The 15,389-nt window shown below is 37.6% G+C and overlaps 1 protein-coding gene across 2 annotated transcripts in view; it reads right to left on the bottom strand.

Moving 5' to 3' along the window:
• LRCH1 (leucine rich repeats and calponin homology domain containing 1) overlaps positions 1–15,389 on the bottom strand; it is a 194,525-nt gene that overhangs the window by 17,070 nt on the left and 162,066 nt on the right. For both annotated transcript variants that reach the window (XM_082602166.1, XM_082602167.1), the window contains exons 16-18: positions 8,535–8,644; positions 3,970–4,107; positions 1,175–1,252 (exon numbers count right to left, since the gene is read on the bottom strand). In XM_082602166.1, coding sequence (XP_082458292.1) covers positions 1,175–1,252; positions 3,970–4,107; positions 8,535–8,644 — 326 coding nt within the window. The remainder of the gene's footprint in view (positions 1–1,174; positions 1,253–3,969; positions 4,108–8,534; positions 8,645–15,389) is intronic.

Genomic DNA, 15,389 nt, shown 5'->3' on the forward strand with positions numbered 1-15,389 from the left:
TTTTAATAATTCTCTCCTTTTCCTCAAATAAGATTAGAAGCCCACCACTTAACTCTCACCTTCAAATGTCACCAAGCTGAAAAATAGGAAGAAGGAAGGAAGGAAGGAAGGAAGGGAGGGAGAGAGGGAGGGAGGAAGGAGGGAGGGAGGGAGGGAGGGAGGGAGGGAGAAAAAGCCTTACTCAATTCCAATAACTAACTCCTATCAATTAGTAGAACTACATGAAAATGTAATTCCTTCACATACGCAAAAACAGTATCTCATGATAGTTTGTAGTTACTTTATTCCTGGAACATTAGAAAAGACAGAAGAAAATTTTAAGAAATGTAGTTTCTGTCTATTTCCCTTTATCACAATGATGAAAAGCTTATCAACTTATCCCCAAATTCTGAGTGAACTGTCTTTTATCTCCCTAAGAAATCATTTTATGTTACTGATAGTAAAGTCGTTAGAAGACCCAAATCAGCTATCTTATCTGGCTGAGGCTAAGGCTGGGGCTTAGCTTGGGAGAAAGAAAAAGTAGCAAATCATTGCTGGGCTGGCTACAGGGAATTGCCAATTGGGTCTACAGTGGACTAAAAGGGAAAATGTAAATGCAAACAGTTAACAAACTATAAAGCAATATACAAACATTGTTATTATGAATGGTTGTGATGAATGATAATAATAACAATAATTATAGTATTTTCAATGCTTATTATTTTGAACTACATACCCCAAACCTACAAGGAGTGCAAATCAACAAATCAGTGGTCAACTACAGGTCTACTGTGCTTAAGAGCTTTGGATAGGGAAAAATCATTACCTCCAAAATTCTACCCTATGTAACCCACAGAAGGCTCCCTGAAGCTTCAGCAATTTCTGTTCTTTGAGAAGAGAATCAAGCTAACTAAATTTTTTTTTAAGTTTGGAATTTTGCATTTATTTCAAAACCTTAAAAAAATTATATTCCCCTTTTCTTCAGAATTGACCATACCATTTTAAGCCATTTTTATTTCACTGCAATAGAGTAATTTAAACTAAAATTTTATGTAACTTATTCAACATTATTCCTCAAGAAAGACTGAGATGAAAAAGGATGGACAAAGGTGTATATCTATTCAATAGGTTCAACCATATATATTAACTAAAATCTTTACTCAAACATAGTTACTGGAACTAAGTTTGATGTTACCTCTGGTACTCCTAATTTTCGGCATGCTTCCAAAAAGTTTTCCACGTTTCTTCTGCATTTGGCCATGCTAAGTTTAGGCTATAAATGCAAATATTCAGAAATAAAGAATTATTAAGAGAAATACTTGTAATAACAGGTTAAAATTTAAACTTTCTAAATGGCAGAAGTACTACACGTTTATTGGAGAAAAATAATACATAAGCAAACAGAAGACAATAAAAAATTATCCAGAAACATTCACCTATAGAGCTGTTAATATTTTGGATTATATTCCTCTAGACACTGTGTGTGTACACAAAGATATGCATATATATATACATATACACACATAGATATGTGTTTATATGTAGAATTTCTGCATACATGTATATATGTATATACACGTGTGCAAGATTTTCTGCACATGTGAATGTATATGTGTGGATTCACACATACACACACACACAGTTTTTATAAGATCATATTGTTGTGTAACCTGCTTTAGTTTACTTAAAAGTACACCATAAACATCACCTTTTCCCATCAGCAAATATATTTCTATATGAAGGGTTAAATTCACCAGGCCAATGACTCTCTTTCTCGCCAAAGCAATTTGGTTTTATTAGAAAGCTGGTGATGCTGCAAGGCGACGAGATTTAGAGACAGGGTGGGGAGCAGCCTTCTAGGTTAGAGTGAGCAACTTGTGCAAACACGGGAGTGGACAGTGAAGGCACAGACTGGAGACGGAAGCGGGTTCTACCGCTACGCCGTGGCTGGGTCTGGTCAATGGGAGCTCAAGATGCTCAGTGAAGAATTTCTGAGAAGTGGACATTTAGAAACATTTCTAGAAAGGAAAACTACAATATAATAACATAAGCTAAAATATTTCACAGTTGTTAAAATGGATATTTATGAAGAGTTTTAATGACCTGGGGAAATACTTAGGTTTTCATAAATTTTAAAAACTACTAAATAGTATATATGAGAGCTCACAGTTCAAAAACAATTTATATGTAGGAGGAATGTTAGCAGCATAAAAGCCAAAATGTAAACAGTGGTTGTCTTTGGGTGGGGGGATAGAACATGATATATTTTCCTCCTGCATTTCTCCATTTTCTCCAATCAAGCATTATTCCCATTATATTTTCAATTAAATTTTTTCATTTGAAAAAGATAAAAGGTGACAACCAAAGAATGTAGCATTTTTTCCTAAAGAATTGATCAAATATACCAATGTGTGTAGATACATGATTCATAGTGTCCTCATACCTTATAACACAATAACGGTATATTTAAATTGGAGGCTGAGGAATCGTACTTTCTTTCTTATAAGTTGGGGAAAAACACTGAATGGGAATCTGGTACACAGCTCAAACAACTTAACAGTAGTTTAGACTTCAAAACTTTTTCATATTCGATTATAGGACAGAATTTACTGCCCAAACTAAGGCAGATAAAGCAAATTTGAATCAGAAGACAAATTGTTTTGTTTTGGTTTTTTTTCCTGTGTTTTCTGAGGCAAAAAAGTGGTCAGTCTTTTGAAGGGAAAAATATATTCAACTGTATAGAAAGAAAACTGACAGTTGAAATGCGAAATCAGCTAAATTTTCCTGCTGCCAAGAGAAAAGAAACTAAGAAACTAAGAAACTAAGAAAAATAATGCCACTACGATGCTTTCCTGGGCGGGGAGTGGGGCTTCACATGAGGCTTTCACTCCACACACTCTTCATATGATATTTTATGAACACTGTGCCTTGAGGTTGGGGGCTCTGGCTTTTGAAAAATCTGTTCATAAACACTAATGATCACAATGGCTTGCATTCACATTTATATCACATGTAGGCCCTCATTTCATCCTCATGGGAGCAGTTCCATGACAGAGAAGAGCCAATCAAGTTAAAGAAAGGTTAAATAACTCCCAAAGTCATATGGATTATATAGATGTGGAATTGGAATCCAACCCCTACATTCTTAGCCCCTAAACTCTGCTGCTTCACCTAATAGTAAACAGTATGGATAGAGGTTTTCTCTACTTGTCTGAACCCTACGTAGGCTTCAAAGACCAGCTTATCTTTGATTCCCCCTCCCTCATCTGAATGACCATAAAATGACTCCATAGCTCTCTTCTGGATGGTAATATGGTCCATGATTATAGGAAGAGGATGCCAGTGCCTGCTTTATCTCCCCCACATGGAGACGAGGATTCTTAGGGACGAATGGCATCTCACTCGGTCTCTTTCATCTTTCCCCAGTTTCCTTGGTATCTCCAACCTACCCCTGAGCACAGCTAGTGATCAAGGAATTGCTGAATTAATGACCAGCTGACCAACCTCTGGCCTGACAGATTACAAATGATATTTTATACAGAATCCACATCTTTTCAGAGCTATTCTAAAATCCTCAATAATTAATAGAGGAAAGAGTTTCCATTTAGAAGAGAACTCACCAACCAAAAGAAGTCTTCCAAAAAGGCTTCTCACTGTTTAAATAATTCCTTGTGAGGAATGAATCTTTGTGTCTCTACAGTCTTAAAGTTAGCACCCCAAGCATTTCTTTAACGTGTTTTGCTTTATATTTGAAGTAAGTTCCTTTTCTGTCCTTTACATACTTACTCTAAATATTTTCCCTTTTTACAGTGAAAATGTTGCTTCATTCAGAAATGCTATTCCTTTTCTGCTCTTCTAGTTGTTTAGGGCCCAACACAGAGGATTTGAGCAGGGTCCTGGAGATCCCTTTGGTATCTTTAACCAGCAATACTATCCCAAAGGAGTTTGTTTGATGTAAGAGTTAGTTTCCCTTTATATGGTGTTACTTACGACTGCTGGTGAGGGGACATGGATGCTTGCAACGGATCGCGGGCGGATGTGGTTGACTAGATGGCAGAGGACGACGCCATCCATGAGGGCAGCCCCCAGGTCTTCGTGCAAGCTGACCTTGAGTCTCATCTCGATGCTCTGGGAAGGAATCAGAAGGAAGCCAATTGCTCTCAGGCAACTGAGGGTAAAATAGTTATGGGTATTTATGAATTGAGACTTAAGTTTCATTATGGAGAAGGATAAGAACACGTGGAAAACACTGACATGATTTCAACCTTTTCAAAAGATATTAAAATAAAAATCCCTCTGTAGAAAAACAAATTCAGTTGTGTCTAAAATTTTTAATTAGTTGAATTTTTAAAAGTATGGGCTTCTTGGGACTTCCCTGGTGGTCCAGTGGGAAAGAATCTGCCTTCCAATGCAGGGGACACGGGTTCGATCCCTGGTCAGGGAACTAATATCCTACATGCCGCGGGGCAACTAAGCCCACGCGCCACAACTACCGAGCTCACGCACCTCAACTAGAGAGCCCGAGTGCCACAAACTACAGAGCCCATGTGCTCTGGACCCCACACCACAACTACAGAAGAGAAAACCCACATGCCACAACTAGAGAGAAGCCCATGTGATGCAACAAAAGATCCCACATGCCACAGTGAAGATCCCATGTGCCACAATGAAGACCTGAGACAGTCAAAAACAAAAAATGGACTTCTTAAGTTCAACATTGCCTCAGACTTAGCAATGAAAATAGAAAAACAGAATGAGTTGAACAATAAAAGCCAAATCCATAGTGATCGTTTTGCCATGTGTAAAAATATCACATCACTATGTTGTACACCTGAAACTAAAATCATATTTTAAGTCAATTATACTTCAATAAAAAATAAATAAAATAAAATAAAATAAACAAAAATAAATTAAAAAATCCAACTGGTTCAGACAGACTGCAAGGGGCAGAAAAGGGATTAAGAGATGCTTTTCTCTCAGACCATGCTTTAGTTCAAAAATCAATTTTTCTTCCTTTTTAAAAAATTAAACACTTTGAGATAATTATAAATTCACATGGAGTTATAAGAAGTAATACAGAGAGAGCTCATGTACCCTTTACCCAGTTTCCCTCTAAGGTAACAACCTTCAAAAATATATACTACAACTTCACAACTGGGACATTGGCATTGATAGAACATGTCCATCACTACAAGGCTCTCTCACAATGCTGTTTTACAGCCACACCCACTTCCCTCCCACCCCCCAGAACCTCTTTGGCCCTACTCTCCTTCTCCTCTCCTTCCAGGACTCCCATGACATGAATGTGTATCATCTGTTACACGCCCACAGGTCCCTGGGGCTCTCTGGTCATTTATTTTCAGTCTGTCTTCTCTCTGCTACTCAGATTAGGTAATCCCTATTGTTCTTTCTTCCAGTTCACTGATTCTTTCCTCTGTTACCTCCATTCTGCTGTTGAGCCCACCCCCTGGGCTTCTTCTGTGGATAATGTATTCTGCAGTTCTAAATTTCCATTGGTCCTTCTTCATGTCTTCTATTTCTCTGCTAAAATTTTTTATTCCTTTGCAGAGGCATTCTATTTTTTTCTTTGTTTCACCTGTGTTCGTAATGGCTTGTGGAAGCATTTCTATCATGAACAGTATAAAATCTTTGTCAGAGGATAACATCTCTGCCACAATAGTGCTGTCATCTGTTGATTATCCTTTCACATTCATTCTGGTTCTTGGTAGAATGAGTGATTTTTTTAAAAAATTAATTTATTAATTTATTTTTGCTGTGTTGGGTCTTCGTTTCTGTGCAAGGGCTTTCTCTAGTTGTGGCAAGCAGGGGCCACTCTTCATCGCGGTGCACGGGCCTCTCACTATTCTGGCCTCTCTTGCTGCGGAGCACAGGCTCCAGACGTGCAGGCTCAGTAGTTGTGGCTCATGGGCCTAGTTGCTCCGTGGCATGTGGGATCCTCCCAGACCAGGGCTCGAAGCCGTGTCCCCTGCATTAGCAGGCAGAATCTCAACCACTGCGCCACCAGGGAAGCCCAAATGAGTGATTTTTTTGGTTGAAACCTGGACATTTCTGGTATTATGAGACTCTGGATTCTATTTAAACTTTCTGTTTTAGCTGGCTTTTTTGGACACTGCTCTGGCAGGGAAAGGGAGGCTACCACCTTGTTACTGCTGTGTAAATGCAGATTCCCACTTGCTGTCAGTGACTGGTGTGGGTGTGGAAATCCAGGCTCCCCATGTGGGCTCCACTGATACCATGGGAGGGGACGGGATCATTCTTAGCTCGTGGGAATGAAATTCCTGGCTCCCAACTTGGCCTTCTCTGATACCATCCCGGCAGAGGTTAAAGTCGAGCTGCCTACGCCATCTTTGCAGGCAAGGGTAGGGGTGGGACCACACGTTTTCTGTAGCGTTTAGCTGGAGTAGAGCCTTTAATGTCTAAAAACTTTCTATCTCACTAGGCTGCCCCTTTTCTGGTCCTTTGACTAAAGTAAGCAAGCTTTCATTGGGACTTTTTTTTTTCTTAATTTGTGCCCATTAGCATTTCCGGTTTCTAACTACTTCACCTTCAAGTCTGAGAAAGATAAGGCAAAAAAGAAATCCCACTGGACTCACCACCACTGTCATTCCTAGTCCCAAGGAGCCCAGCTCGTCTGAATTATTCTCTCCACTTTTCAGAGTGATCCTATGCTTATTTTATATATAATCACCAGGGGTTTTAGTTGTACTTAGTGGGATGAATGGGGAAAAGTACATCAACTCCATCTCCTCAGAAGCAGAAGTAGATAGATCAGTTTTTAAAACTTCAAATACAAATTTCTGCTTTACAGCAGAAGCTCCTTGTAAATGGATAACAGCGTAAGAAAGGATGACTTTACTGGGAGATCTGCAATAAGTGAAGCACTTGAAAATCAGTGCATGTAACAGGGTTGCATAATTCTCTTTCAGAACTGTCTTGTATAGACGCCTCATTTTTTTCCAAGCATGCTTTCAGTCTCTAATTTTACATCACTAAATTAAAACATAAGCTATCAATATGACCCAGGCTTTAAGATAAAATTATATCACTCTTTGAGAGGCATAGCTCAACTTCTGATCTTATGTTTACATATCTCTGAAAGTTCACCTCCCAAGTTTACGGCACATCCAAATATTCTAGGCAAATGACAGAGGACTGACTTGCCCTCTGCGACTGTTGAGTCAACCACAGTGGCTTAAAGTGGTGGTAAGAGGTTTCTGGGTTTTTTTTCTTTCCTCCTGACTGCATGTTAAACCGTATATAAAGTATCGTCTGCAACAACAAAGATTCTGACCTACCTTAATTCAGCTTTAATTTTAATTATAGGATTCACTGCTCATTTGTAGAACTCATTGCTATCTGAAATTGTGTATTTATTTGTTTCCTTCTTATTTACTCTGTCTTCTCAATAGACTACAGGCTTCATGCGAGCAGGGACCTTTTTGTTCTTTTCTCTGTCTATCACCTAGACTATCCAGCCTGGCACAGAGAGCCGTCAATAATCATTTGCTAGTGAAAGGAGAAGATGTAGTATAAAATCTACCTCCTCAAGAAGCTTCTTATATTCATCTAGTTCATGGCTATGGCACTTCGCTTTAAATATAAAGAACTTATGTAGTAATTCATGATGTACTGCCTTTAATAACTAATACCAGTGTGTTCTTTGGTGACTGACCCTTGTCCTGCTGTTTGATCTTCCACATATTTACATACGATCCTCCTAACTAGAGACAAAGACCATGAAGGTAGAAAAATACATACACAGTTCCCACTAGGAGCTGTGCTGGGGACAGAAACACAACAAGGAAGAAGACAGCCATGGTCCCTGCCATCACCGAGTTTGAAATCTTCCCTGGCACCCAGCACAAGACTTCACCCTTGGTAGGAACTCAAACGGTTTGCCTATTATGACATTCGAAAATTCTGGCCGGTTTGGGGTACGTAGTAAGGATAACTATAAATATCTTTAAATTCATGGCATATTATTAAGTAAATTAATAACAGTGCATTTTTTAAAGCATACAGAACTGAAATAATACCAGCTTTTATACATAGGTATTAAGTATTTCTACTTACATTATCTCATATATTTCTCATAAAATCCCATGGAGGTAGATGGGAACTATTGTTTTTAATACATGAAAGACTCAAATACATGAAAAGACTCAAACTCAGGGATGTTAAGTGACTTGTCCAATATCAAACAGTGAGCTGGCTAGATTTGAAACTAGATATTCAGTCTGCAGTGCTTCAAAGTCTACTTTTTTATTTAAAGATTTTTTTTGATGCGGACCATTTTTAAAGTCTTTATTAAATTTGTTACAATATTCCTTCTGTTTTATGTTTTGTTTTTTTGGCCACGAGGCATGTGGGATCTTAGCTCCCCAACCAGGGATCGAACCCACATCCCTTGTATTGGAAGGTGAAGTCTTAACTACTGGACCACCAGGGAAGTCCCCAATGTCTACTTTTTAAAAATACAGAATGCTGCTTCAATTCTGGAAGTAATTACTCAGTTATACAATGTTTCCCGGTACCTCTCGGAGCTGTTCCACCAGTTCTTTTTCTTCTCTCATCTGTTCCATTTTCCGCCGAATTGTAAACTGTGGGTCTATAGATTCCAAATTTCTCTGTGGTCTAAGAAACACTGTAACAGAAAAGGAAAAAAGCCTTTATGGAGCACCTAGTACAGGTTGCCGTATAGGGCTGCTCATATTTAAATCAAATAGTTTATTTATCCCAAATAATTCATTCACCACTCACAAAACAATAAATTCTGACTTCACGTGAAAAGCTTGATTCGAATATTCTAGAGAAGATTATGTATTCAATTATTCTGGGTTGTGTGGATGAACCATCAGCTGAATCCAGGAAAGGGCTTGGTCATCCCTGGCACCATTCCAGACCCCTTCTCTCTCATTTTTCCACTGCTTTTATTCCAAGTTTTCATCTACACTCCAGGTTTCACAATCCTTTCATTAAATTTGGATACTTTGTTTCAACTAATAAGACAGAACTGCTTTACAGGTTACAAACAAGCACAGGTTAAGGATTCTGTTGGCTGAGGTTTTTCATCAGCCTGGGTTAGGAACTAAGTGATGATACACACTATCCACTCAGATAAGTATCTGAGTGTGGAGGGAAAAATTCTGCCTTCTATCATGTCACTGACAGCACATCCCAGAAGTCAGCTCTTCAGAGATGACCACAGACTCCTTTTAGAAAAGCTGGCAAGATGGGAGACAGTTTTAAGAGATCATCTCTGGCTGCAGGTCCTTAAAATTACAACCTCCAGAAACAGCGACTCACAGTGGCAACTCTGGAAGGAGTTAAGGCTCTGGCTGCAGAGAAAATGAATGCTCTCAACCTTTGAAGGATGACATCTTTTAAAGCTTAACAGAGAAGGTACAAAATATGCTATGTACGGGCCGAGTGATTATGGCCATTTTTATTAGGATACAAAGCCCAGGGCGAATTTAAACTTGCATCTTTTTCTTCCTTGAGATTCTTATCTTATTAAGACTGTCAACTTTCCATGCACACCAGAGGGGGCAAAGAACGGTTAAGAGCTGTAGTTGGTTCCCCTTGTCCCGTAGATTTTCAGATGGGGGGCGGGGGGGACAAATGAGGGGGGCGCTTCAGACAATGTGGGGCAGAGAACTCCGATTTTAAAAATCAGTACCACGGAGAAGGCTGCACTGCCATACTGCAGTTCTAGGGGTTTCAACCACCGTATCTTCAATAATGTAGAATAAGAAGACTATGTAACGTTTATTCTATTCTGCCAAACATTTGCTATGAACCACTTTAAAAGCATTTCAATTTATTTGTTTTTTAATGAAATATGGTTTACAAATATACTTTGAATAAAAACAACTGGAGTCCACCATATAATCAATTATCCCATATTCACCCGACTAATTGAGGTCGTTTTAACCTCAATTTGTATCTTTGAACCAAAACACTTCAATAAGTGTCTTGCACTATACTTCTCACATCTCAGTATTTTCTTTCTGAATCAGATCTCAGATATCTGAACCAGCCCTCTGGTGCTCTATAGAGGACCAGAAAGTTGACACATCTTAAGAAACCCGTGACTTACAGCAGTTAATGGAGCGAGGGAATGATCTATTGTATATGTTAACACCTTCTGGAACCTCAGAGAGAAGTCAGCCTGGAGCCTGGGCTTCTGCCTCAAGCCACCTAAGGAAGTCACAAGCAGAAAGAGCCGAAGTCTTGTCACCAAGACCTACAAAAACCGAACCCCACAGGAAGCGAGACCAATTGTTTCAAAAATAAAGGCAAGGCAGGCAAAGGAAGTAGGGTGGACCAAGCAGCAGGGAGAGATGAGAATTTCACAGAGCAAAGGGAAATGAGGAAGGATTTGACAAAATAAGAAGCACGGAAGAAACTGGAAATGCATTAAATTTGCCTTTGCACCATATTGAGACCAACCAAAAAATCTACCCATTTAAACATAGTGACTAGAAGAGATATATATTAAAATGTAAAGTCTAGAAATAATCCACACCACCAAAGAAAAAGTCAACCAAATTTACCAAAAAAGTCAAGGAATGTGGACTTAGCTGAGTAATACACACACTGGCCAGCAAGGGGAGCCCCAGAACCGTTTAAACAAATCTAATGTTTTCTTTGGAGGTTTTAATTTCCTTTCCCTTTTTTCTGGGGGAAATCTTATCTAATACTACATGTTTAATATTTTCAGTATGTTTTTACTGGCAGATTTCATTCTGAATACGAAGCTATCAGGAAGTTAAATTAACCGTGAGCTTTTGGCTAACAGCACACTCTTCAAGTATCTATACCCTGTTAGAGCCCTGTGTAAGACACCAAGATAATTCAATGGTATCTGGGTTTTAATTTCCTGGCATTGCTTTTCATCTTAAATTCCCATACGTCTCAAAAAATATAAAATACATGCTTGGGTATTTGCTTTATAAATGTAAGCAGTCAAAAAGTGTTAAAACATATGTGAACCATTATTTTTAAAATGAATACTTCAAATGTACATAAAATTACTGGAAGCATGACTATAATACTAGTTTTCTAAATAGATTAATTATTGTAGAATATATTAGAATTTAAAATGAACTATTTAAACTAATAATAATTCTACAGAGCATGTAAGTTTGTTATGACAGAATAATTTTAATAGGACCATTATGGTAGCTCTGATTATTTTATCCACAGTTGTTTTTTTTTTGTTTCCTTTCAAGTCATATTTAAATAATAAATGCAGTGACCAGCCTGGTCAAAGCTTCAGGAAATTGATCTATGGAGGAATTATTCTGGTCTTTCTTAATTTCATATCACTGCATTTCGAGAACTCCCCTACTTAATTCAGGGGAATAAAAGTTTAGCTTGTGGCTGCAAGACAATATTAAGAGCCGCCCTGTTAGTAACTGTCTTTCACATCAAATGTCACACTGATTGTGTAAATAAGAAAAAAAGAGGGGCAAGGGAGCAGAGTGAGGGTGTGTGTCAGTGTGTGTGTGTGTGTGTGTGTGTGTGTACACACACATATGCATGCACAAGGGGTAGGAAGAGACAAGGAAATAGGTGATTTAAGATGCAGGAAAAAAGGAGTCCTGCTTAGCTGTTTAATTAGTGTACAGCAAATATTGATAACATTCAAAGAATGAAAAGGACAATTTGTTCATATTTGCAATTTCTTTAGCTGAAGAGACAAATTTCTAAGCAAAGACTCTGCAGGGAATGGTGACTATGCTTATGCAGAATATCAAATGTATCCTTGCAGGTACACGTCCAAGTCCACTGATTTTTCCGTTATCTCTACCTCCTCCTTCACCCTCCTCCTCATCTTCATCCCTGACCTGGCAGTGGTCTGTCAGCTGTGAATGTACAACATGCTTTATCTGTGTCTCTCATGGCACTCTTCACTTTCTGTCTTACAGGAGAGATCTGCTTTTCCCCATTAGGACTCTGTAAGAGTTTATGTTTGTTTCCAATTTAAACCTCTACCCCTGCCCCACAAAGCAGTTTGTTAGATGAATAAACAAACAAGTGTTTCAAAAACTCCCTCATTCAAAGATCACTTTATATGGAGAATACCTTGTCAGAGATTACCCTACCCTGATAATCAGTCATCTCAATTTTTTTTAACATGAAAAATCTCCTAAAACTTAGTCTCCAGGTCTGAATGCATTAGAGACTGAAATAAAAGTTCCACGGGATCTAGTCTGTCTTTTTCAGATCTGTATCCACAGTAACGAGCATCATGCCTAACACATAGGAGGCACTCAGTAAATATTTAAGGATGTGCATAAGAAACTTTTTCTAAATGTTGTAAAAGTATCTTTCAGTTAAGCAAAGATAGCTCGCTCCTCTAAAAATTGCCTGAAATGCTACTTATTTAATTATTAAGTGAAAGGAACTTTGCATAGAAATTATCGGTCTATATTATTAACCTTTGTTATCTAAATTTAACTCTAGATTTCTTCTCTGTGGACACCTGAGGTTTTGGAATTTGGCTCTCAACTTCTCCTTTGAAATTAAAAACCTGGACTGGGTGTGATGCTGAAGACATACAAATTCAAGGGCAGCAATATGGTGGCTTTGAAAAAGTATCATGAGCTGTAGATCCAGGTTAATGTGAATCAGAAATCTAATTAGTGCATTCATTTATTCCCTCTGGTGCCCAAAAATGAATTATGTAAAACCTCTGCCCTCAAAATGCTCAGATTTGCTTTCTATGGTCTTGGGCAGTTTATTCAACCCAGTGGTTTTCACCTACTTAAACATAACATAAAATCAGTAAAATAATAAGAATAATAATCAGTGCGAAGACTCCATGCTACTCCGAATAAATCAGCACAGGCAGTGTGGGGTATAGGCAGCTATTGTTTATAAAATGCCCAGGTGATTCTAATATGAAGACAGGTTAAGAACCACTGAAACACCTCTCATCTCATAGCTTCAGTTTCATCATTTTTGTAATAGGGAAATAATACCTAGAAGTGCAAGATTATGGTAAAACAATTCCAGAAAATGTCTGTAAACTGGCCCAAGATAGATGTCCATTCATTCACTTTCCAGTGATAGTTTAAAGATCAATTTTAAGTATAAATTAGCACCCACCAATTCACTGCAAATGAAAAAGGGAAAATAATTCAAAGGAAGATAGGAATGATTTTAATTTCAAAATGAAGGGGAAAAGGAAAGAAAGATGCAGAGTAGTAAGAGGGCACAAGAAAAGAAGCAGAAGAGAAGTTATCAAGTTAAGAACAACTTGAAGTGAAGCTGCCCCATCCAGCTCCAGGGGTGGAAAGACATACAGACACACATCCACATCCTTCCCCAACCATTATAGGAGGCAGAACTTTGGGGATTGTGGGAATTCAAACTCCCAAGGACCTTCTAACCAGTTTGCCTTTTTTTATTTCTTTGAAGAATGAGTTTTAGGGAAAATAGGGAATTTGAAATGAGATATATTTGAAACAAAATATTAGAAAGCTATATTTATTATTTTAAATGTATTTTTCTAAATAAAATTTAAATTTTACTTAAATATTGAAATTTAAATAAAAGGGTAATTTTAACATAAAGACAGTGAACAAGGTATAAAAATGCCAACTTTACCAAAAATAATTAATAAAAATACAAATGAAAGGCAAGCTACATTATGCTGGGTTGAGTTGGTAATATGATGCCACTTATTTACACAGGGTGAGATAGCTGCAGATATTGGATAATGGAGAAAATATGAGGAAACAAAACTGCTGGGGTAATCAGCTTTGAAATGCCATGAGAGGCCACTGAATAGGATCTACTATTCCAGAGGAACCAGTAAGAACAACATAAAAGTAGGCTGTATTCCTCTTCCAACCTTAGCACATATACTTGGGGATACATATATCATTAATTTTAAAAATGTACTGGAAAATGTATTCAAATCAGAAGGCAATATTTAGCACAAAAAGAATGAAGATTCTATTTGAAAGGTCAGATCTGGGAACCTACACAAATATTTGCAAAGATTTCTGTTGCCAGAAAATTAACAGATAATTAATAGAAAATCATCTCTTGCCCAGGGCATATTGTAGACAAATTGCAAATAGGGGAAAATAACAACTATCCAATATCTGACATGATTAACCCACGTAGATGAATACTGAAAACAATCCTTTTAGTGTGTGTGTGTGTGTGTGTGTGTGTGTGTTACAGCATAATAGCTACACATGAATCCCTGGAATTCTCACTCAAACAAAAACTACCAGAGAAGTACTGCCAGGTTATTTTATTTTCAGAAAGATTTTCACAGTGATTATTTTTCTATGGAAATCTTAGGACTTTCAATAAAAAGAAGGCCATCTGGCTTAGTAGCTTGCACAAAGAACCCTCAATAAACAGCTGTAGATGAAGGTAGATATGGTGGAGAGGAGATGATCAGAGAGTTAGGAGCCCTGGGTGTGACCCCCACCTCTCCCTCTACGTAACAGTGTGACCCAGCGTGACCCACCTTTCTCCTTTTGGTTGGTTCATCTATAAAGATAGAAATCTTACTGCTATGTAAGATGTCTAGATCTTACTCAGCTTAAAAAAAAAAAAAGTCTTTGGTTTCAGATATCACTCCTAAGGAAATACCAAATCACACATAAATCTTTCATTCTAGGCTCATTTCCTTTAAACAACATCAGATCCATAAATAGCCATGCTTTCTGAAAAACAAAAATGCCTCTCTCTCCTTTTTATTTTTAAGTAAAGGAACAGGTTTATCAAGAAAGTTTCCATTTAGCCTTCCTCAACTTCCAGAATTTAAAATGGGATGGTATAAGAAGGGACTTTGGTTTCCCTGTTGTTGTTGTTGTTTAATCACACTTGTTTTCAGTTAAAATTTTAGAAATCTATGAAATAATGAAATTCCTTTTGTAACTAACCTGCCAAGATATACATTATCCTTCTACATAAGGAAGTCTGGAAAAGCATTTTTTGGTTGAATTTTGACCAGAAATCACAGCAAATGTTTTAAATATACGGTTTCTATTCGTTACATATAACATATTGATACTTAGATTAAAAAAATAAGTATTATCAGAAAATACATCTTCTTATTGTGCTTGCATTGTGGTTTTACCCCACATATCACTTCTCTTCCCTATAAATCATCTCTCTATTTCATTTCACATTACTTTTATCTCCTGGTATCTTGGAGTAAAATATCTGAAGTAACAGACCAGTATGGAGGTTCAGATATCTGTGGTAAGTATACCTAAATAACTATATTTATTTTATTTTCATCTTTTAGGCTACTTGAGATATTTAGTGGCACGAAATCAAACGATATCCACATGAATCCTAGCTAGGTGTCCGCAATTTTTTATTTGCACATTTGGTTCTCAAGCCAAGTTACC

The sequence above is a fragment of the Mesoplodon mirus genome (genome assembly GCF_964341445.2).
Source record: "Mesoplodon mirus genome assembly, chromosome: 17".
NCBI classification, from domain to species: Eukaryota; Metazoa; Chordata; class Mammalia; order Artiodactyla; family Ziphiidae; genus Mesoplodon; species Mesoplodon mirus.